The sequence below is a fragment of the Rhinoderma darwinii genome, chromosome 1, assembly GCF_050947455.1.
Source record: "Rhinoderma darwinii isolate aRhiDar2 chromosome 1, aRhiDar2.hap1, whole genome shotgun sequence".
Classification (NCBI taxonomy): Eukaryota; Metazoa; Chordata; class Amphibia; order Anura; family Rhinodermatidae; genus Rhinoderma; species Rhinoderma darwinii.
Genome location: NC_134687.1, coordinates 89,199,171 through 89,224,006, shown reverse-complemented (window position 1 = coordinate 89,224,006; position 24,836 = coordinate 89,199,171). Strand labels below are relative to the sequence as shown.

Below are 24,836 nucleotides of genomic sequence, written 5' to 3'. Positions count from 1 at the left end.
TTACTCTATGGGGCCGTGCCGACTGTCAGTGAGTTTCATGCAGCGTGTGTCCGCTGCGTAAAACTCACGACATGTCCTATATTTGTGCATTGTTCGCGCATCACGCACCCATTGAAGTCAATGGGTGCGTGAAAATCCCGCCCAGCACTTCCGCAGCCGTATAAACTATGAATGAAAACAGAAAAGCACCACGTGCTACAAACAGAGTGTCATAATGATGGCGGCTGCGCAAAAATCACGCAGCCGCGCATCATACGCTGCTGACACACGGAGCTGTTATGGACCTTTTGCATGCGCAAAACGCCACGTTTTTGCGCACGCAAAAAGCACACGCTCGTGTAAATCCGGCCTTAGGGTAGGAACACACTAGGCATGAACACTGCGGATTTTATGCAACACATTTTATTGTGGAAAATCCGCAGCGTATTACAGTCGCAGCAGAGTGAAAATCACTGACAGTCTGCACGGCCCCATAGAGTAACATAGGTCCGTGCGAGGCGCGTGAAAATCACGCGCGTTGCACGGATGTATTACACGGTCGTCTGAATAAGCCCTAACAATAAGGCCCAGTTCACAGAGTTTTTAGGCCTTGATATTGACTCGGACACTGCGTCAGAATCAGTACCAAACAACTTCCAAAACCGCCTCCCATTGATTTAATCTGAAATCAATGGGAGCCAGTCGCGGAAAAAAGGAAAAGCAGCACGTCCTTTCTTGCCGCGGTTCCGCCTCTGACCTCCCATCGAAATCAATGGGAGGCAGAAAATGCATTTTTCGCTGCGTTTTTTGTCTGCTGTCCTCAATCACGGCGGGCAAAAAACGCAGCAAAAAACGCGGCAAGATAGTGTGGGCAGGTCAAAATCTGCCTCAAAATTCTTTAAGGAATTTTGAGGCTGATTTTTTCGGCCTGCAAAATACTCTGTGTGAACAGGGCCATACATAAACAGCACTTTGAGACACTTTACTCACCATGTCAGAAGAGCTGCTCCCACTCCAGTCCTCTTCAGGCGATGTCTTCGGTCCAGATGTCGTCCTTGACCTCCAGGCTCCAGAAAATGGCGGGGATCGTAGAACTCCTGCCGCCGCGCAACAACTAGACTCCTCCCCCTCTCCTTACGCAGCTACGCTCTGGAGAAGGAGGACGAGGCGGAGTCGGACGAGAAGGACGACGAGGAGGCGGAGTCGGACGAGGAGGCGGAGTTGGAGGCGGGCCAGCAGGTAAGTAAACTGTGCGCTGCTGTCACTGTGTGGCTGTCCTTCCCCGTAGATCGGACTTGTGTTGCGGGCGCACCGCCTCCCTCTCGGCGGCGCGCCTGGTCGTTCGCGCGTGGGCGCGCGCTTGCGGTCATGCGCGCGCGGGTGCGAGCTTGCGGTCGTTCGCGCGCGCGCGCAAGCGGTGTTTCGCGGCGGTGATGAGAGGGGGGCCCGCAGCTCACGGCGGTGTTTGACGAGAGGGGGGCCCGCAGCTCACGACATTGTTTTGGTGAAAAGAACAGGCCCCATTGCAGGGGCCTGTTTTTTTCTACCAAAGGCAAGTCGCGGCAGTTGCCGGACCCCCCTTTCAATTAAGTTTGGCCGTGCCCCCTACACTAGTACCCCTAATACCCCCCTGATGGCGGCCCTGTGTAGCGCGAATCACGCGCGTCACCCGGAAGTGCTTCCGTGTGCCGTGCACGATTTGCACGCACCCAATGACTTCAATGGGTGTGTGCTGCGCGAAACACGGGCAAGTATATGACATGTCGTGAGTTTTACACAGCGCACACACGCTGCGTGAAATTCACTGACAGTCTGAACGGCCCCATTCACTAACATAAGTCCGTGCGACGTAATAAGTATCACGGACGTATAACACGTTCGTGTGAATAAGGCCTTATATTGTCATTTGTAGTGAATTTTCAGTGCACAATCCGCACCAAAAATAGGAGGCAAGTAAGTGGCTTATTCAGATGTCCATGTTCGGTCTGTGATATACGGAGCGTGTATCGGCCATATTTCCCGGACCGACCACAGTTCAGGGAGCCGGGTTTCTAGCATCACAGTTATCTATGATCATAGTCCCTCCCTTCCCGTGGGAATACTGTCCCCGGTCCCGTACTGAAAGCATCATTACAGTATGGTACAGTATTCCCGCAGAGAGGCAGGGACTCCCAGCAACGCTGATAACTATGATGCTAGGAGTCCGGCTCCATCACGCTCCGTATGTCACGGACCGAATGCGGCCGTCTGAATAAGGCCTTAGTCTAGTTACACAGTGCGGTGAAATCCCATTTTTTGCCACAATTTTTGCAAAAAAACGTGACTTGACCGCACTGTGAGAATATAGCCTAACAGCACTTTTCATGTTTTGTATCTTTTTTTTATGCAATTTTCGTAATTGCGGCACAAATCACGCGGTTTTGCCGCGATTTTTATATAATCGCGGCGAAACTGCGCCATTTTTGCCGCGATTACGAAAATCGCGGCAAAAAAGCGCTAGGAAAACGAAAAAATACCAAAAAACTTTTTAACCAACTTTATACAATCTACAAATGGGGTCAGGGGGATGGGAATCAGAATGGATAGGGGAACATACTCACCAGCCTGCAGGTCCGGTCGGCAGTGTAGAGGAGCTGGGGGGCGGGATCTCCACACGCAGCTTCAGCACATGCTGCATCTTCCTCTCCAGTGAAGCTACAACAGGTATGCAGGGGCTGCCGCGAGTGTTGCTAGGGGAGTGTCGCTAGGGGGGTGACGCTAGGGGGGTGCCGCGGGCGTTGCGAGGGGGGCCCGTGAGCGTTGCGAGGGGGGGCCCGTGAGCGTTGCGAGGGGGGGGGGGGCAACAGTCCGAGGGGGGGGGGGTGCGACGGCAGCCCGGCGGGCCCCTTTTACTTCATTCATGTGGCCGGGCCCCTGACGGGAGTACCAGTAATACCCCCCTGATGGCGGCCCTGGGTAGCTGCAAGTGACAGCAGGAGGAAAGATTACAGTCTGTTACTCTCATCTCTCCCCCTGAACAGCCTCCAGTGACCCCAGACGGGGATACAGGAACCTTTCTCCATGTTATCCCCCCTATTACCAATGAGAGTGGATATGTGCAGTTCCATATCTAATCAGACCATTTACTGACTCCATGTTTACCGGCAGAGATTTTTGGTCTCTTCAGTATTGATAATTTTGTGAGGATCTTTGCATGAAGTCATAGGCATAAGTGACCTGTATAAACTTGCACATCTTGAAAGTTTATTTTTAGTAAGCCTTGTGCCTCTTAGGCCTCATTCACACGGCAGGGTTTCCCGGCCGGGTGCCGGCCGTTCATAAATCGGCCGGCACCCGGCTGCATTAGGAATAATAGACCCCTAATGGGGCTATTCACACGACCGATTTTTTGACGGCCGGGAAAACCGCCCGTCAAAAAATAGGACATGCTCTATTTTCGCCCGGGTACCCGGCCGCCCGGCTCCCATAGAAGTCTATGGGGCCGGGTAATACCCGGCCATCACCGGGATGTGTCCCGAGTGACGGCCGGGTTTTCCGGCTCTTGCGCTCTATCTCCTCCTCCTCACAGCGCAGAGTGCATGTGAGGAGGAGGAGTTGATGCCATTCTGACGAATGGCATCGCTGTACACGGTGTGGCAGGGCCGGGGTGTACAGCAGGTGGAAGGGAGCGCTGCGCTGGCTCCCTTCTCCTGCTTGTTAAAAGCGCCCTGGCCCGGCGACACCTTTGATGGCGCCGCTAGCAGCTGCAGCAGTTGCTGCTGCTGCTACTACTGTAGCGACGCCACTATAGCAGAGCGGGGAGGTATCTCCCCGCTCTGCTATGTGCTAGCCGCACTTTAGCTCCTTGAAGGAGCGGAATCCCCGTGTGTTCGGGGATTCCGCTCCTGGACAGAGCGCTTGATGTCTCTGTCCATATCTGGGCAGTGACATCAGGGGAAACTCCTGAAGCGGAATCCCCGAACACATGGGGATTCCCCTTCAGGAGTTGCCGATGATGTCACTGTCCGGATCTGCCCGGCCCGGCACGGATGCATAACTTTATGCAAACCGGCCGGGCAGAATGGCCGATTTTACCGGCCGGCACTCAGGCTCGGACGCGACCCGGTCGTGTGAGGCTCTGCTTAGGTTAGATTATTAGCCGGAAACATACATTTTGATAATTTTTTTATGAAACGTTACGCTTTGATGCAAATTTGCATGGAGGCGCCCATGATTGTAACGTGCTGGGTCGCATTTTCACAATTTGCCAGGTGTCTACTTTCATAAAATATACGGGTAATGGGGGGTATAATATGATTTTTATATTTTAGAATTCAGCTTTTATTTGCATTTATCAAATGTGTGAAAATTGTCCCAGCAGCGAAAGGGTTAATAGAACATAATCGATCTCTGCTACTATAGCATTTTACGCACCTTGGAGTCGATACAAATGATTATTGTACATGGTCCATATTATTTTATGTCAAAATAATTTTTATTACGTTTTAAAAACGATAAAAATAATAACGCTGCAGCAAAATGTATACTGAAGCTTCCAGAGGAGAGACCGACAAGATAAAAAAAAATAACCAATTGGGTGTCAGGTAAATTATGTCAGGCTGAAGATGGGCTCACGCAGAACATTTGTGCGCCGTCTTCAGCCTGTGGAGGAGCCTCGATCACAGCGCTCAGCTAAAAAAATACACATACAGGGATTTACTGGGGATTTTATAATGTGATAGCGAGGTCAAGTACTGCACCACTAGGCACCTGGGACTGACCAATCAAAATTCCTAAAATGAGATATCGAAAGTTTCGCGAAAGTACAATTACTCTTTAACAATTCTTGTTTTGAAATGCCAGATCTATCTCGACATTGTAATTAATTTCTATACAAGTTACATCATAGGGTGCTATGGATATAACGTGCAGACCTTGTCAGCTGCTTAGCAGGTGCACATCAATAGATGACCTCCTGGTGATCCCTGAATACATACATATGATCTATGATAACATCACCTCATTCCTCTGACAAGGGCATCCCGCTTCAGTTGGAACAGTCTACTTGATCTGGTCTGAGGCAAGCCCTGTTTGTGAAATGCTATCTACATACTGAAAGGTGTAAACAGATCTAGATTTCTGGGGTTAAAGTAAAGCTCCGTATGAGCTATTTACAGTATAACTACTGGCTAGAGAAGGCTCCTCAGAGCTCTAATAGTCTTAAAGAGGCTCTGTCACCAGATTTTGCAGCCCCTATCTGCTATTGCAGCAGATAGGCGCTGCAATGTAGATTACAGTAACGGTTTTATTTTTAAAAAACGAGCATTTTTGGCCAAGTTATGACCATTTTCGTATTTATGCAAATGAGGCTTGCAAAAGTACAACTGGGCGTGTTGAAAAGTAAAAGTACAACTGGGCGTGTATTATGTGTGTACATCGGGGCGTGTTTACTACTTTTACTAGCTGGGCGTTGTGTATAGAAGGGTCATCCACTTCTCTTCAGAACGCCCAGCTTCTGGCAGTGCAGCACTGTGACGTCACTCACAGGTCCTGCATCGTGTCGGCACCAGAGGCTACACTTGATTCTGCAGCAGCATCAGCATTTGCAGGTAAGTAGCTACATCGACTTACCTGCAAACGCCGATGCTGCTGCAGAATCATCTGTAGGCTCTGGTGCCGACACGATGCAGGACCTGTGAGTGACGTCACAGTGCTGCACTGCCAGAAGCTGGGCGTTCTGAAGAGAAGTGGATGACCCTTCTATACACAACGCCCAGCTAGTAAAAGTAGTAAACACGCCCCGATGTACACACATAATACACGCCCAGTTGTACTTTTACTTTTCAACACGCCCAGTTGTACTTTTGCAAGCCTCATTTGCATAAATACGAAAATGGTCATAACTTGGCCAAAAATGCTCGTTTTTTAAAAATAAAACCGTTACTGTAATCTACATTGCAGCGCCTATCTGCTGCAATAGCAGATAGGGGTTGCAAAATCTGGTGACAGAGCCTCTTTAAGGCCCTTTTACACTGGGCAATTATTGAGCAGACAAGTATTCATAGAACGCTCATTGCCGATAATTGCCCTGTGTAAATAGGGCAGCGATCAGCAGATGGACGATCAAACGCTCATTCATCTACTGATCGTATGGTTTAAAAAAAACAAATATAATCGTTGTCGGCAGCACATCTCCCTGTGTAAAATGGGAGATGCGCTGCCATGATAATATTGTATGGGGCCGAGTGATCGGAGTAACGAGCGCTCATCCCCATACGTAGCTCCTTGTGACAGGAGCAAAGGAGCGCCGATCAACAAGCTGTCTCGTTGATCGACACTCTTTGCACCGGCCAAAACTGGCCGGTGTAATAGGGCCTTTAGGGGTAGCTAGTGGTGCAGTACTTGACCTCGCTATCACATTATAAAATCCCCAGTAAACCCCTGTATGTGTATTTTTTTACTTGCGATTAATGCTCACACTTGTTTCAGTGAGCGTTCGCTACCCGGCACATATCCATGGGGCCCTCATTGACTTGAAGTATTCCAAAAGAATGCTGGCAAACTATTTTATTTGTTTACAGTTCTTTTTAATAGCTTAATCAACTAAGCTATTTAATACAGAGACATCCTGAAAAAAATGTATTCTGCGTGGTATGTTTTTTTATAATGGTAGTCAATGGGTGGCGTATTTCACTGTATGCGTGTTTCTCGGTCACAGACATTCCTGCAACGAATTTGCAAAGGGTAAACATAGCTTAACAACATCGCGTTTTTTGCAGCACGGCCAAAAAATGCAATGCAAAATCGCACGCATTTTTTCCGTGACTTGCCGCAGCCACACGGCAAAACCGCACCCTGTGAATAACACCCTAAGGCTGGGTTCCCACATAGCGTAAATGCAGAAAAAATCAGCAGCAAAAACGTTAATAAGTCTGTCTTTAACCCCTTAATGACCAGCCTATTTTAAACCTTAACCTCTTAATGACCAGCGTATTTTAGACCTTAATGACCAAGCTATTTTTTTTCATTTTTCCATCGTCTCATTCAAAGAGCTATAACTTTTTTATTTTTGCATCGACATAGCTGTATAAGATCTTGTTTTTTTGCGGGACAAGTTGTAATTTTTAATAGCACCATTTTGGGGAACATAGAATTTATTAATTAACTTTTATAAACTTTTTTTTGGGGGGGGGGGATAGAAAAAAACTTTGCAATTTCGCCAAACTTTTTTGCGTCCTATATTTACGCATTTTACCGTGTGGTATAAATAGCACAATAACTTTATTCAGTGGCTTGTTGCGATTGCAACGATACCAAATTTGTATAGATTTTGTATGTTTTACTACTTTTACACAGTGAAAACACTTTTTTTTTTCAAAATGATTTGTTTTTCTGTCTCCATATTTGAAGAGCCGTAACGTTTTTAATTTTTCACCGATGCAATTATAGGAGGGCTTTTTTTTTGCGGGACGACTTGTAGTTTTTATCGGTAACATTTTGGAGTAGATGCGACTTTTTGATCACTTTTTATCACATTTTTTTTAAGGCTGGATTCAAAGAAAACAGCAATTTTTGCATGGTTTTTTGATTATTTTTTTTGCGACAATCACCGTGCGGGTTAAATGATGTAATAAGTTTATAGTTGGGGTCGTTACGGACGCGACGATGCCAAATATGTGTAACGTTTTTAATTTTTCACCGATGCAATTATAGGAGGGCTTTTTTTTTGCGGGACGACTTGTAGTTTTTATCGGTAACATTTTGGAGTAGATGCGACTTTTTGATCACTTTTTATCACATTTTTTTTAAGGCTGGATTCAAAGAAAACAGCAATTTTTGCATGGTTTTTTGATTATTTTTTTTGCGACAATCACCGTGCGGGTTAAATGATGTAATAAGTTTATAGTTGGGGTCGTTACGGACGCGACGATGCCAAATATGTGTAACGTTTTTTATTTTTACATTATTTTGTTTGTTAATAATAAAGCGGTTTGTAAGGGGGAAAAGTGGGTTTTTCTTCTTTTTTTGTAACTTTTTATTCAACTTTTTTACTAGTCCCACTAGGGGACTTCACTATGCGATTATCCGATCACATTTATAATACACTGCAATACATCTGTATTGCAGTGTATTATGCCTGTCCGTGTAAAACAGGCAGGCATTCACTACAGGCAGACCTGGGGGGCTTTATTAGGCCCCCGGCTGCCATCGGAGACACAGACACTCGCCGATTTTCTCGCCGGGAGCCGGTGGGATGAGACTCTCCAAAACCACTCAGATGCGGCGCACGCTATTGAGCGCCACATCGGAGGTGTTAAACGGGTGAGATCGATACTAATATCGATCTCGCCCAGTCGAGCAGTGATGCCCCCAGCCCTCAGCTACCTCTGGCAGCTGAGAGCAGGGAGATTTAACGGCTCCCTGCACTGTTTATTTATTCCCATGCCGTGACGTAAAAAGGCTATTGCATCGGAATAAAGCCCATTAGTGACCGACGTAAAAACACAATGGGGCGGTCACTAATGGGTTAAAAAATTTAAAAAAATGTGTACACTTTCTGCTGCTGTTTAATGATGTTTAATCCTCTGACGACGTTTTGTGACTGCTGCAGCTTTTGATGGGATGAAACGTCACCCAGAGATGCCGGGCTGCACTCAGAACAGAGGATCGCGTCGCTATGACAATGGCTGGGGATAAGTATGAACCTTTTTATTATTTTTCAAGCAAAAATATATTTTTCCTGAATTGCGATATTTGTGGTGGAATCGCAACTTTTCAGCTGCAAAAATCACATTTGCCTATTTGTTGTGGGTTTTACCCCTCCATTGAAAACCCGCAACAAAAGAGCAGCGATCCTGCAGCATAGATTGGCATGCTACGGATTTAAACACTGCACCGCAGTTCAATTTATGAACGGTCTCTTGCCGATTTTTTTCCACTGCGGGTTGATGAGATTTGTTGAAATCTCAGCCACTCTGCTGCTACTTTGCTATGTTGTGGATTTTTTGCAATGAAATCCATTGCCAAAACACTGCAGTGTTCAGGCTACGTGTGTGTCCCTACTCTTAGACCTTATTCACACGAACGTGTTATACGCCCCTGATACGCGCGTGATTTTCACGCGCGATTTTCACACGCCTCGCACAGACCTATGTTAGTGAATGGGGCCGTTCAGCCTGTCAGTGATTTTCACGCAGCGTATGTGCGCTGCGTAAAACTCACGACATGTCCTATACTTGCCTGTGTTTCGCGCAGCACGCACCCATTGAAGTCCGGGTGCCACGTGTGATTCGCGCTACAGCTGGTAAAGAAGAGAAGGGAAACATAAAATCCCCAGCGTTTTTTGCGCGCGCAATACGCACACGTTCGTGTGAATAAGGCCTTTTATGGGAATTCATAAATGTGCTACACTTCCCAACATGGCCTGTTCTACTCATTTCTGATCATGTCCAAGGCAAAGAGGTGAGCAACCAGCCAGTGATTCCAAGCTGTTTGTGTCAGCAAGTTTACGTTTGGTCAGAACGTTTAACGTGCTCTATGCATATGTCCCAGACATATGCAGCTGTATGACTCTACAGTTGTATATCTCTGCACTTGACTCTCATTGGAAAAAATGAATACAGCACAATAGAAGTTTTTTTTTCTTTGCAAACCGTTTCATTGAGGGATGTAGTTGACCGTTTTCAATGCAGTTGTGTCAAAAGTATGAGCCATCAATATGATTGATGGGGTCCTGCCCCAAGGACTGCCAACAATCAGCTGAAGAAACGGGGCAGCAATGTTTGCTGTAGCAGCCTCTTCACTGCAGTACCCCAAACAGGGACATTGATATGGGTGTGACTGGTGCTGCAGCTAATTTAAGTGAACGGGGCTAAGGGTCCTCTTACACGGCCCGACGCAGGCCGTGTAAACGAGCACCGATTCATGAGACAGCTCGTTGATCGGCACTCGTTTGCTCCTTTCACAAGGGGCAATGTATGGGGACGAACGCTTGTTACTACGATCATTCATCCCCATATATTTCTAACATGTCGGCAGCACATCTCCCTGTTTACACACAGAGATGTGCTACCAACAACGATAATATTTTCGGCTACATAAATGATACAATCAGCCGATGAACGCTCGATTTTCCAGATAATTGGCCCGTGTAAAAGGGCCTTAAGCGTACCTGAGCTGCGGTACCAAGTATCACAGACCCTTTATTCGGCTGATTTGCGGAGATCCCAGGGGGTTAGTACTTCAGCCGATCATACATTTATCACCTATTCTAAGGAGAGGCCATCGATGTGAAATTCCGGAAAATCTCTTTTTAAGGTTTTAAATATATGCTATATTTTCTTGTAATTGTTAATCATGAGTATGTCTTTATTGTAACGTAATGTTGTACACCTTTGGCCCTGTTCACACAGAGTTTTTTGCAGCGGAAACCGCGACAAAAACCATCCGAAATTGACTCCCATTTATTTCAATGGGAGGGGGAGGGATACGCTCGCGGGAAAAAGAAGTGACATACCCTATCTTGAGGCATTTTCCACCTCAAAAACCCCATTGATATCAATGGGAGATGGAAATAAACGCGTTTTTTTAACGCGTTTTTTGCCACAATTTTTGTTGTGTTTGCCTCATTTTTTGGCAAAAACCACTAGTGGTTTCTGCCTTTGTCTGTTGAAGACATAGGTAAAGAAAACCGCCTTAAAAAAATGCAGCAAAACCCATGTCAAGAATAGCGGCAAAAACGCGTAAAAAAATGCGTCTGGTGCAAAACCACTTAAAAAAAAACAGTGCTGATTTTTCCAGGCAGAATTTTCTGTCTGCAAAAAACTCTGTGTGAACATGCCCTTAGGGTATGTGCACACGACCTCTTTTCGGACGTAATGGAGGCGTTTTACGCCTCGAATTACGCCTGAAAAGATGACTCCAATACGTCGGCAAACATCTGCCCATTGCTTACAATGGGTCTTACGATGTTCTGTGCAGACGAGGTGTAATTTTACGCGTCGCTGTCAAAAGACGGCGCAGAAAATTACGACCGCTTCAAAGAAGTGCAGGACACTTCTTGGGACGTAATTGGAGCCGTTTTTCATTGACTCCAATGAAAAATAGCTCCAATTACGTCCGTAAAAGACGCCGTGAAAAACGCGTGCACTTGTAAAAATGTCTGAAATTCAGGAGCTGTCTTCTCCTGAAAACAGCTCTGTAATTTCAGACGTATTTGCCGTTATCGTGTGCACATACCCTTACCCTGAAAATCAAAACAGGAAATAATTTATTTCCTTCGCCACTCATTCTCTGTTGTATGTTAATGGGATAGACTTGTAAGCATGAACTATGACTGAGGAATTTTCGTTCACTTTTTAAGTGTAGGTTCATCTTTTGAACATCATTTTACAGTTTCGATTATGAATGAATATACATAAAAAGTTGAGTAACTTTGTAAATACATAGCATTACTTAGAGATGGTTCACACCTGCGTTGGTCCTTCCGCTGTTCTGCTTGCGTTTTTTCAAAAAACATGTTGCAACGGGAATTTTTTGCACTACATGATCTTTGAATCGCATGATTTGCAATGTGAAAAATGCCATCCTAAAATAACGAAGGTAGTAAAATATATTTTTACCAAAAAAACACTATACAAAAAGTGTGTGAAGGAACCCTCAAGAAGAGACTGATATGTCTACTTTTGTATCCACTACTGTGTTTACCTGAAGAAACTGCCACAATAATTGCATGTGTCTATCCAGCTTTAGGTCAGGATCACACACGCAGTTTTGATGCAGTTTTTGGCTCTGTTTATTAGACCAACACAGGAATGGACACAAGTAAAAGGAGAATGATCAGTCTTTTCTTTATACCTTCCCTCTTTTTGGATCTACTTCTGGCATTGGCTCAAAAAACGGAGCCAAAAGCTGCATCGAAACTATGTGTGTGATAATGGCCTAAGGGGGGTGTCTATCGAAAAGCTAGTTGAAGGTTTCTGATCGCAACCAGCAGAATTATGAATGCAGCGCTACTCTATAATACATTCTGTAACCTGATGATCTATCAGCGGTGAGGTGTAAAAATGTGCTGCGGAAAACTGTAAGCCTATGGCAAAAATATTCTAGAACTCAGACAGATTCCTCTCGTTCTTGCTTTCCTGAATATTGTTTCCCCCAGGCTATCATTGTAAAGTTTTCTGCAGCGTATGTTTGCGATGTGGAAATACAATGCAAGTACGCCGCGCACCCTTATTTCTTTATTAGTTTCCAATCTTGATTATTGGTTTAAAAAAAAAAGTGTCTTTTCATTTGTGTTTTAGATCTTTACGGCTCACAGGAGTTCCATGTCTGGCTATAATAGTGACACTCTTGGGGCTATCTAAAAAAAAGGATAGGAAAATGCACAATGTAAGTTATTATATCTACATAAAAAGATATTACTCAAAATAAGTGCCAGTTAAAGTTTCCATAAAGTATAGCAAGCTGAATTCTTCTAGACTGATGCTAATAAAAGCTATCGGTGACTGAGAAGAAGGGAGACCGTCTCCAGATCCGTTCAACAATAACACAAGTTAATCGTGTAGAGCAGACTACAAAATGAAGATTCGGTGTCAAAACGCCTCCTCACGTGGATTGCTAGGCCCCATGCACACGGCCGTGCCAGCAATCTCTGCCTGCGATTGCGGGCACGGCCGTCTGCTAACGGACGCCCACATTTTTCAGGGCCGAGCTCCCATACAATGTATGGAAGCACAACACGCAAAACACAAAAAACGGACACTTTCCATAATTCCCGGCACAGTTCTACGGCCCGGACACCCTTCCGTAGCGATACGGATAGGTGTCCGCGGCCAATACAACTGAATGGGCCCGTAATTACGGGCGTGTGCATGGGGCCTTAATGTTCATCATCCTCCGATTAATAGAGAATCTTAAATTAAGTCTCATGAAGTTATATTTCCAGGGAAAACAATTTGGAAAATAATTAAATGCTGGGTTATCGCATACGTAAGCTTTCACTGCATTGCATGTTTGGTATTAAAAATGGTATTGGATTAGAACATGCATTACATTTATTAGTAATACAAACTCTTTTAGGCCACAAAGACTGTAAGACATTATGTCATGTGCTGACCATAGAGACCGTAATTAAGGTAGGATATGACTGCTGTGGAGTTCCTTATCATGTTGATGAGAAAAGGTATTGTCCCAGGAATGACAAGTTATTAAATTTTACCTCTTACCGCACCAGGACTCACCGATATGTCCTGTATTGCTGTGCCGTCCTGTATTGCTGTTAGTGACAGTTGATCGGCACAGTAAGATGGCAGGGGACCAATCACAGCGGTCTCATGCGGTGATTGCTGTGATTGGTCAGTCTGCTGTGACTGACCAATCACAGCTCCTTGAGAACGTGTATGTGATGGAGCTGGCTCAGAAGCTGAGCCAGTGCCATTACCGCCGGGTGCCGGCTGTATATTACAGCCGAAACTCAGCTGTAACGGCCAGGACCATAGCTAGCCTCTGATCCGGTCGATTAACCCCTTAGATGCAGCGATCGCTGCATCTAGGTGGTATCTAGCCTGTCGGCACCCTTGATGGTTGCCATGGCCACGGGTGTCAGCTGTTTGTCACAGCTGGCATCCTGCTCTAACAGCCAGGGCTGGAGCTAGGCTCTGATTCGGCCGATTAACCCCTTAGATGCAGCGATCAAAAGCGATCGCTGCATCTAAGTGGTTAGATCGCACCCTATGGTTGCTAATGGCAACCATTGGCATCCGCGTGTCTGCTGATGGTTGCTATGGCAACCGGAGGCCTAACAATGGCCTCCTACTACAGAAACCTATTAGGCCCCGCCGGGAGGCGAAGCCTAATAGGCTTGCTGTCAGTGAATAGCTGACAGCTCTAATACACTGCACTATGTAGGTAGTGCAGTGTATTAGAATAGCGTTCAGGGCTTCATGCCTTCAAGTCTCCTAGTGGGACAAAAGAAAAAAGTTAATAAAAATGTAAAAAAGTAAAAAAATTAAGTTTCACGTTAAAAAAACAATAACCGCCTTTTTCCCCATAATGAGTCGTTTATTGTAGGAAAAAAACGAAAAACATAAAAAAAAAGTACACATATGTGGTATCACCACGTCCGTAACTATCCGAACTATAAAAATATCATGCTATTTTACCCGCACGGTGAACACCGTAAAAAATAAAACAAGAAACAATTCCAAAATCACTGTTTTTTAGTCACTGCCCCTCCCAAAGCAGAAAAAAAAGTGATCTAAAAGTGGCACGTTATCCAAAATTATACTATTAAAAGCTACAGGCCGTCCAGCATAAAACAAGAACAAGACCACCCACAGCTTTTTAAGTTATGGCTCTCAGAATATGGCAACACAAAAAATTAATTATTTGAAACAAAAGTGATTTTATTGTGCAAACGCTGCAAAGCATAAACAAACTATATACATATGGTATCGCTGTAATCGTATCGACCCGCAGATTGTCATTTATAGTGCATGGTGAACGCCGTACAAAAAATTTAAAACATCAGAATTGCTGGTTTTTGGTCACTTTGCTTGCCAAAAAATGAAATAAAAAGTTATCAAAAAAATCGCATGTACCCCAAAATGGTACCAATGAAAACTACAGATTGTAACGCAACAAATAAGACCTCACACAGCTCTGGTGGAGAAAAAAAAAAAAAAAGTTCTTGCTCTCAGAATATGGGGATGCAAAATGTGCAGAGCGTTCCAAAAGCGGATACCATTTTTTTTTTTATCAGTGCGACACTGACCACACATCTGCGGATTATTATTTATTTACTGCATTATTATACCCTATTATTATGCCCTGATGTACTCCACACAGCTTACATATGCCCCCACATTATAAGCTGAAATACCAGTAAAACCCAAACAGAACAACTACCAAGCAAATTCTACACTCGAAAAGCCAAATGGCGCTCCCTCCCTTCTGAGCCCTACAGCGTGCCGAAACAGCAGTTTACGTCCACATATATGGCATTACCATACCCAGTTTGAGCCATTTGTCTTCAGTGGCACAATCTGGGCACAACACATTGTGCACTAAAATGGCATATACCTATGGAAAATTGCAATTTTCACTTTGCACCATCCACTGAGAATTCATTTCTGGTAAAAAAAAGAATCTGTTTGGTCAAAATGCCCACTACACCCCTTAAAAAATGCCTTGAGGGTGCAGTTTCCAAAATGGGGGTCACTACTTGGGGGTTTGTTTTACTATTTGACCCCAGAGCCCTGCCATTGTGGGCGAATGCTGCGAAAATCACCAAAATAGGCCTCACGTGTGCATTTGCTCCTAAACCCTGTCATATGTCCAGGCAAATGATAAATGCCTTGAGGGGTGTAGTTTACAAAATGGGGTCACTTCTCAGGGTTTTACACTCTAATCTGGTACCTAAGGGAGCTCTGCAAATGCGACATGGCGCCTGTACACCAGTCCAGCAAAATCTGCGTTCTAAAAGCCAAATGGCGCTCCTTCCATTTTGAGCAATGCCATGTGCCCAAACAGCAGTTTAGGGCCATACAAGGGGTATTTCCATACTCGGGAGAAATTGGGTAACAAATTGTGTGTTGTTTTTTTCTCCTATTACCCCTTGTGAAAATGAAAAATTGGAAGCAAAACTAAATTTTTTTGGAAAAATAATTCTTTTTCATTTTCACTGCCTAATTCTAATACAATCTTTGAAACACCTGTGGGATCAAAATGCTCACTACATCCCTAGATGAATGCCCTGAGGGGTATAGTTTCTTAATGGAGTCACTTCTCAGGGGTTTCTACTGTATTGGTACCTCAGGGGCTCTGCAAATGCGACATGGCGCCCAAAAACCAATCAAGCAAAAAATCTGCATGCCAAGTAGCGCTCCTGCCATTCTGAGCCCTGCCGTGTGTCCAAACAGCAGTTTATGACCACATATTGGGTATTGCTGTGCTCGGTAGAAATTGCTTTACAATTGTTGGGGCGCTTTTTCTCCTATATCCCTTGCAAAAATGAAAAAAACATTTTAGTGGAAAGAATGTAGATTTTAATTTTCACTGCCTAAGTCCAATAAATTCAGTAAAATAACAATGGGGTCGAAATGCTCACTATACTGCTAGCTAAATTCCATGAGGGGTGTACTTTCCCATATGGGCTAACTTTTTCGGGGTTTGCACTGTTTTGGCTCCTCAGGGGCTTTGCAAATGTGACATGGCACCGCAAACCATTCCAGCAAAACTTGAACTCCAAAAGTCAAATGGTGCTCCTTCCTTTCTAAGCCCTGCCATGTGTCCAAACAGCAGTTTATCACCACATATAGGGTATTGGCGTGCTCAGAAGAGTTTGCTTTATAAATCTCTCTTTCTCCTTTTATCTATTCTGAAAATTAAAAAATATGAGGTAAAACAACATTTTATTAGAAAAAATTTAGATTTTCAATTTCACTGCATAATTCAAATAAATTCTGCAAAAACCGTGTGGGGTCAAACTGCTAACTATACCCCTACAAATATTACTTGAGTGGTGAAGTTTTCAGAATGGGGTCACTTTTGGGGGGTTTCCACTGTTTTGGTCCCTCCAGGGCGTTGCGAACACGATATGGCACTGAAAACTATTCCATCAAAGTCTGCGCTCCAAAATCCAAATGGTGCTCCTTCCCTTGTGAGCTCTGCCGTGGCTCCAAACAGAAGTTTATTACCACATATGGGGCATTTCCGTAATTGGGAGAAGATGCTTTACAAGTGTTGGGGTGCTTTTTCTAATTTATTCCTTGTAAAAATTTTACATTTCTAAGTTTTTTCAGAAAAAAGTAGTTTTTCATTTTTACAGACCAATTCCAATAAGCTTAGCAAAAGATAACGTGGGCTTAAAATGCTAAGTATACCCCTAAATACATTTCTCGAGGGGTGTAGTTTCCAAAATGGGTTCACTTTTGGGGGGTTTTCACTGTTTTGGCACCACAAGACCTCTTCAAACCTGACATGGTGCCTAAAATATATTCTAAAAAAAGGAGGCCCCAAAATCCACTAGGTGCTTCCTTGCTTCTGAGGCCCGTGTTTCAGTCCATTAGCACACTAGGGCCACATGTGGGAGATTTCTAAAAACTGCAGTATCTGGGCAATAAATATTGAGTTGCATTTCTCTGGTAAAACTTTCTGTGTTAAAGAAAAAAATGTTATTACCAATGAATTTTGGCCCAAAAAAATAAAATTGTACATTTCACCTCTACTTTGCTTTGATTCCTGTGAAACGCCTAAAGGGTTAGGAAACTTTCTGAATGCTGTTTGAAATACTTAGAGGGGTGCAGTTTTTAAAATGGGATGATTTATTGGGACTTTCTAATATATAAGGCCCTCAAAGCCACTTCAGAACTGAACTGGTCCATAAAAAAAATAGCCTTTTGAAATTTTCTTGAAAATGTGAGAAATTGCTGCTAAAGTTCTAAGCCTTGTAACATCCTAGAAAAATAAAAGGACTTTTAAAAAATGATGCCAACATATAGTAGACATATGCTAAATGCTAACTAGTAACTATTTTGTGTGGTATTACTATCTGTCTTACAAGCAAATTCCTTTAAATTCAGAAAAATGCAAATTTATGTTAATTTTCTCTGAATTTTGGTGTTTTTCACAAATAAACACTGAATATATTGACCAAATTTTACCACTAACAGAAAGTACATTGTGTCACGAGATAACAATCTTAGAATCCCTTGGATACATAAAAGTATTCCAAAGTTATTACCACATAAAGGGAGACGGCAGATTTGAAAAAATTGGCTGTGTCCTTAAGGGGTTAAAGCACTAACGCAATTGTTGCTAAGCAGCCCATAAAGTTGTATGGACCAGCGGTGCCCATACTTGGCCACCATTTCATACAACTCCTCACTACTGTGATGGGGGGGGGGGGTGAGAGACTTGAGTTGGACTCCCCCACTTACCTAACATTTATCATCTATTCCATATATATAAGTGATAAATGTTAATGGCTGGAATACCCCTTTGACGTATAACTACAGATATATGTGAACAACACAACCTAAGCAATTTAATAGCACTGTAGATTAAGTAAAAAGACAAAATACAATTTTTCCTGACCACATCTGAAAAATCAGTCTTCACCATGATTGTAGGAACATTTGTAGGTATTTGTATATTGGTCAGAACATAGCCACATAAATATACATCATTTTCCCACAGAAGCACTGAACACAAGAAACTCAGTCTTGTATACCAGCTATTTCACACATCTAGTCTCCATTTGGTGTAGATCATTCCTTATTTTATTTTGTTTTTACTTCACCTTGTTCTACACCAGATACTTTATTTTGTCCCTACAAACGCAAAAAAACCTTTTACCCCGATGAAAAATCTGTAACCGGGCCCGTCAAGTATCACTTGTCATTTATATCATAGTTTGGACCCCTCAGACAGCAGGGTTCAGGTATTATTACCGCTCTGCGCCCCCATTAGTTACAGACCCCCAACAGTGACTATAGTGTAAAAATATTATCTATATTGGGAGTTTTGTCATTTACTTACCCTAGAGATAATAAGAGGCTGATTAAAATCTATGCCCCCAGTCAACCTGAATCCCCAAGGAGCAGGTCCAGGTAGGACCACGTTTTGTGGCATTTTTCTTTTCCTAAGAGAAGAATTAGTGATGTAAAGAATAAAACAATAAAAGAAAAAGTCTCCGATCCAGAATCCTAAGATTATAACCTCCTTTAAGCAGCAACTGAAACAGTGCAACTCCCTGATGCCTAATGATCTTCTCTTTATCCTTTTCCTCAGACCGACGTCACAGCCTGGAGTGGAGACCTAGGGAGCAGAGAGTATGAGGGGTGGAGAATGAACAGAGGAGGAAAGAAAGACAGGGACGGATGTGTTTTGGAGCTGGCATTCCTAAACCTCAGGACACTTTAGTCATTACAGCTCCAGAATGTTAACTCTTAAATTGGCCTTGCAACTTGAATCCATTCATGTTCAGTTCGCTCACACAGGGCTGTTACATAATGTTAACAATGAAGTCATATTTAGATTTTTGCCAGAACCGGCAGAATTCTACATTTTGCTAATGCTTTGTATTACCTTGTTTCTATTTCAGAACCACACTAGTTTTGACCCAAATACTTGTATATTTCCCGTCTTTCCTTACAGTTATTTCCAGCAGACATTGCTTATTCCTTAGTATACACAGCTGTACCAAGTCTTGCATTGAACCAGGACAAATTGCCCTTTCTGTTACTATTTATACATATACCTTTTTATATACTTGTTTTATATTACAGAAAGCAGTGGCAAAATAGGTAAACTTGCAAATAACATAAAATAATAAATAACAATTATTTTCCCCCTGTTTTTAAGATACTGTCGGGGATTGCTATACAGCACTTCCCTGTGTGGAACGTTATCTGTCCGTGGGGGGGCATGCCAGGAATCGTGATCCCTGATCTGCCGTTGTGCTTCATCTATTTGGCAGGTCGTCAATCTGATCGACCAGAATTGTGGCGTCCCCTTGCCAAGGCAACTACACAACTTCTCTGTGTTATGTGCGGCTCAGCCGCAGGATCGATTCCTGGTTACAGCAGATGAAGTCATAGTTTGATAATCTTTTCGGGGAACTGCTCCTGGAATTCCTAACTTGATTCTGAGCCCCGTAGGTGAGTTTTCTGGAATTTTTTGTGCTGCCCCCTGTGATTCCCTGTATTTGACCCGGCTTTGTTTTGACTCCACATGATCCAATCGTCCATGTAACGATTACGGATGTATGTTACAGCTGACATCCACCTGTAACGTCAGGAACCAGAGCTAGCTCCAATCCCCGTCATTAACCCCTTAGATGCAGCGATCGAAAGCGATCGCTGCATCTTAGTGGTTGGCAGCAGATCGGCAGGGATTATTTTATTGTTTTTTTTAACCCATTATTATACCTCCTGACTATGCCCCTGATGTACTCTGCCCGGCTTACATGTACCCCCACATTATAAACTGAAATACCAGTAAAACTCCAAACAAAACTCCTACCATCAAAATCCACGCTTTAAAAGCCAAATGGTGCTCCCTCCCTTCTGAGCCCTACAGTGTGCCCAAACAGCGCTTTACTTCCACATATATGGCATCGCCATACCTGGAAGAACCATTTTAACAATTTTTGGAGTGCGTCTCCAGTGGTACAAGCTGGGCACGACATATTTGCCACTGAAACAGAATATCTAGGGAAAAATGTTAATTTTTAGTTTGCACCATCCGCAGTGCAATCATTTATGGAAAAGACCTGTGGGGTGAAAATGCTCACTAAACCCCTTAATAAATGCCTTGAGGGGTGTAGTTTCCAAAATTAGGTCACTTCTCAGGGGTTTTTCTTTTATTATTTCACATCAGAGCCTCTGCAATTGTGAAGCAATACTGTGTAAGTCGCCACATTAGGCCTCAACTTCACTTGGTACTCTTTCACTCCTGAGCCTGGTCGAATGTCGAGGCAAAAGATCAGGGCCACATGTAGGGTGTTTATAAAACCGGGAAAGACAGCATAATAATTAGAGAACTGTCTTGTTATGGTGGCACAAGCTGGGCACCACATATTGGCATATCTATGGAAAAAAATCCCATTTTCACTTTGCACCATCGAGTGCACACTAATTTCTGCAAAACACCATGCTCACTACATCCCTAGGTGAATACCTTGAGGGGTGTAGTTTCCAAAATGAGGTCACTTTGGGGGGTTTCCACTGTGTTGGTCCCACACAGGCTTTGCAAATGCGACATAGCATCCAGAAACCAATCCAGCAATATCTGCACTGCAAAAGCCAAATGGCACTCCTACCCTTCTGAGCCCTAATGTGTGCCCAAAAATCAGTTTATGACCACATATGGGGTATTGCCGTACTCGGGAGAAATTGCTTTACAAATATTGTGGTTCTTTTTTTCCTTTATTTGTTGTGAAAATAAAAAATTTGGAGCTAAAGCTACGTCTTATTGAAGAAAAATGATTTTTTTACATTTTCACTGCCCAATTCTAATAAAATGTATGAAACACCTGTTGGGTCAAAATGCTCACTACACCCCTAAATTAATTCCTCAAGGGGTGTAGTTTCCTAAATGGAGTCATTTTTTGGGCGTTTTCTCTGTTTTGGTCCTTCAGGGCCTTCGCAAATGCGACATGGCCTCCGCAAACCATTCCTGCTAAATTTGAGCTCCAAACGCCAAATGACGCTCTTTCCATTCTAAGCCCTGCTGTGTGTCCAAACAGCCGTTTATGACCACATATGGGGTATTGTTTTACTCGGGAGAAATTGCTTTACAAATATTGTGGTGCTTTTTCTCCTTTAGTCCTTGTGGAAATGAAAAAAAATTAGCTAAACCTACATTTTATTGGGAAAAAATTTAGATTTTCATTTTCACAGCCTACTTTCAATAATTTCTGCAAAAAAACCTGTGGGGTCAAAATGCTCACGATACCCATAGATAATATCCTCAAGGGATGTAACTGAATTGGCCCCTGAATATATAGCCTTTTGAAATTTTCTTGAAAATGTGAGAAATTGCAGCTAAATTTCTAAAGCCTTGAAAAATAAAAGGATGTTCACAAAACGAAGCCAATCTACAGTAGACATATGGGGGATGTTAATTAGCAACAATTTTGTGTGGTATAACTGCCTGTCGTACAAGCAGATACATTTAAATTTAGAAAAATGCAAATTTTGGTGTTTTTCACAATTAAATACTGAATGTATTGAGCAAAATTTGCCAGTAACTTAAATTCCAATGTGTCACGAGAAAAGAATCTCAGAATCGGTTGGATTGGTAAAAGCATTCCGAAGTTATTACCACATAAAATGAAACATGTCAGATTTGAAAAATGAGCCTCTGTCAGGAAGGTCAATAATTGGCCAAAGCGGGAAGGGGTTAAGAAAAGTCTACCATCTATTATTCCCCCTACTATTGGTGCAATTATGGACCTTTTGCAGTTGTTTACAACAAACAAAACCTAGTTAACTACTCCTCTCATATCCCCTTGTACAGTATAGAATTAAGTATTCCCAAGCTAAAATTAGACATTTGAGTGCAGTGGGGTATAACTAAAATTGTTGACCCTTTTGACCAATCAGGATTCGCTACTTTCAATTCACTAAAAGAGAAATACAATATACCACATAAGGAATGTTTTAATTACCTACAAATTAGACATGCAGTGTCCACCCAACATCTCACAATTTCTTGCACTTTATCTCCACTCTCTAAACTGCTGTACAACCCTTCCCTCCAAACTAAAGTATTATCTAAAAGCTATCACATACTATTAGAATCTAATGCTCCTTCTCCCTTGCCTTTCGCCCAATAATGGGAAAGAGATTTGGGGACCTCCGTTTCCCCTAAGCAATGGCAGGATTCCTTTTGCCTCATTTCTTAAATGTCAAAATGCTATAATCATTTTGAAAATTCTAGAAAAATAATTTACAGATGGTACCTTACTCCTCAAAAACGGTCAAAAATCTTCCAAGGAACATCATCTAATTGTTGGCATTGCAAGGAAAGCATTTCTGGTGGGTGTGTCAGGTGATAGCCCCCTTATGGGAAGCAATTGGCAACCTTTTATCTCAAATTTGCGGATATCCGAGTTTACTTACACTTGGTCAGTGTCTTCTTTCACTAGACCTAGATTTATTTCCTTATGAACACAAAACAGTAATAGCCCATGCTATTATTGTTACTAGATCTAAGATTGCTAAACACTGAAAGGATCCTAATCCCCCACCCCTAGCAGAAATAATCAATAATATTACTGAAAACTGCTCATACGAAAAGACTATAGCCTTTGCCCTTAACAAATCCTCTCATTTGTTCATGAAAAACGGACTATACGGCTAACCTCCTCCCATAACAAAACCACATTACATAAGTAGAAACAAGGTTGTGTGTTTGCCAGATATGTTTCTACCTGTATATGATTACAGAAAGTATCCATTACTAATACAATGTGAAGATCACCTGTTTTTTTTCTTTTTTACTGTTTATATGTACCTTTTAATTGTTTTATTTTCACTTGTTTATTGTAACACCAGGAGAGCATAGCATTTATTACGACGTCTGACATATAGAACACACTAAGCATACAAAATGCTTTTATGTATGTATTGACTCTGAATGTAAGATTGTCTATCATTTGTGTCTCTCTAAAACGAACAAAATGTTAAAAAAAAAAAAAAAAGTGGTAAGGCGCTCATCTGAACGCTCATTCCCATTCATTACCGTGTGTAAACAGGGCAGCGTTCAGCTCGTTTGTTGGCTTATGGCATCTTTTATGCCGCCCAAAACATGGTCGCTTGTCGGCAGTACATCTCTCAGTGTAAACAGGAAATGTGTTGCTAACAAAATGTATGGGGATGAATGATCGTATTAACGATTGTTCGACCCCAAACATTCCGATCATTGTTCCGTGTTAATGGAGCGAACGAGTGCCGATCGACATTCTGTTATTATCGACTGGCGCTTGTTGACGGATGAAAATCTGCCCGTATAAAACCACCTTTATCCATTAAAAAGTATTGTATAAAACTCTAAAGCGCACAGGCGGGTGCAAGAATGAAAGATAAGCAAAGCTTGGTGGTAAAACTTACTAAACTTGAAAGCATACCTATCATTTCCATGAGAATTCTCAAAATAAGCCATAATGTGTGTACTTGAGTATTAACAGTATTTCTGACCACAATGTTACCTGTACGGTGTATTTTTGAGCAGTTCTTCCCCTTCTCAAGCTTCATCTCTATGGACCGTGATTGCGGATTAAAGTACGGACCCATTAATTTCTATTGCCCACGGCAAGGGCGTAGCTAGGAGGGGGGGCAAGCGGGGCATGTGCCCCGGGTGCATTTCAGAGGGGGGCGCCAGCGCCCCCTCCTCCTGCACTATAATTGTACCTGTGTCGCAAGGACACAGGTACAATTAGAAGCAATGAATGACCGAGCACGTTCCGTGCCTGGCCATTCAGCGCCTTTCCACGAATGAAGCGACTGGTACCTTTTGTACCAGTGACGCTTCCGTCGATGAAAGGCGCTGACTGACTGGGAAAGTCATCCTGCCCAGCCAATCAGCACCTTTCATAGACGCTGCGTTCAACCCCCTGGAGACCTGCGCAGAAGAGAGCAGGTCTCCATGGCTGCCGGACGGCGTGGGAGCGGGAATAAGGTGAGTTTGAAATTGTTTTTTTTTTTTTTTTTATTGTAATAGAAGTGTGGCTGTATCTGCGGGGGGGGGGGACTTTGACTACACGGGGGACTTTATCTATGGGGGGCGTCTATCTACAGGGGGACTATATCTACAGGGCTGGGCTATATACAGGGGGACTATATCTACAGGGCTGGGCTATATACAGGGGGACTATATCTACAGGGCTGGGCTATATACAGGGGGACTATATTTGCTGGGGGGCTATATACAGGGGGACTATATCTAAAGGGGGGCTATATACAGGGGGACTATATCTACAGGGGGGCTATATACAGAGGGACTATATCTACAGGGCTGGGCTATATACAGCTGGGCTATATACAGGGGGGCTATATACAGGGGGACTATATCTACAGGGGGGCTATATACAGGGGGACTATATCTACAGGGCTGGGCTATATACAGGGGGACTATATCTGCTGGGCTATATACAGGGGGACTATATCTACAGGGGGGCTATATACAGGGGGACTATATCTACAGGGGGGCTATATACTGGAGTGGGCTGTCTATAGAGCACCATATACAGGGGTGGGCTATATAGTATATAGCCCCCTGTAGATATAGCCCACCCCTGTATATGGTGCTCCATAGATAGCCCACCCCAGTATATACCCCCCCCTGTAGATATAGTCGCCCTGTATATAGCC

At 43.3% G+C, this 24,836-nt stretch overlaps 1 protein-coding gene and 1 long non-coding RNA gene across 5 annotated transcripts in view; one reads left to right on the top strand and one right to left on the bottom strand.

Annotated features, from left to right (window-relative positions):
* Positions 1-18,846, bottom strand: part of PDLIM3 (PDZ and LIM domain 3) — a 46,996-nt gene extending 28,150 nt beyond the window's left edge. Inside the window, exon 1 of one of the 4 annotated variants that reach the window (XM_075860176.1) lies at positions 18,499-18,846. In XM_075860176.1, coding sequence (XP_075716291.1) covers positions 18,499-18,591 — 93 coding nt within the window. In that variant the 5' untranslated portion in view covers positions 18,592-18,846. Of the gene's footprint in view, positions 1-4,977; positions 5,129-18,498 lie in introns of those variants that run through there. The other 3 variants (XM_075860175.1, XM_075860178.1, XM_075860177.1) reach the window with 3 other exon arrangements.
* The window catches only part of LOC142751880 (uncharacterized), a 71,732-nt gene extending 52,483 nt beyond the window's left edge, over positions 1-19,249 (top strand). The window contains exon 5 of the long non-coding RNA XR_012883012.1: positions 18,751-19,249. This is a non-coding gene — a long non-coding RNA (uncharacterized LOC142751880). The remainder of the gene's footprint in view (positions 1-18,750) is intronic.
* Positions 19,250-24,836: the final 5,587 nt, after the last annotated feature.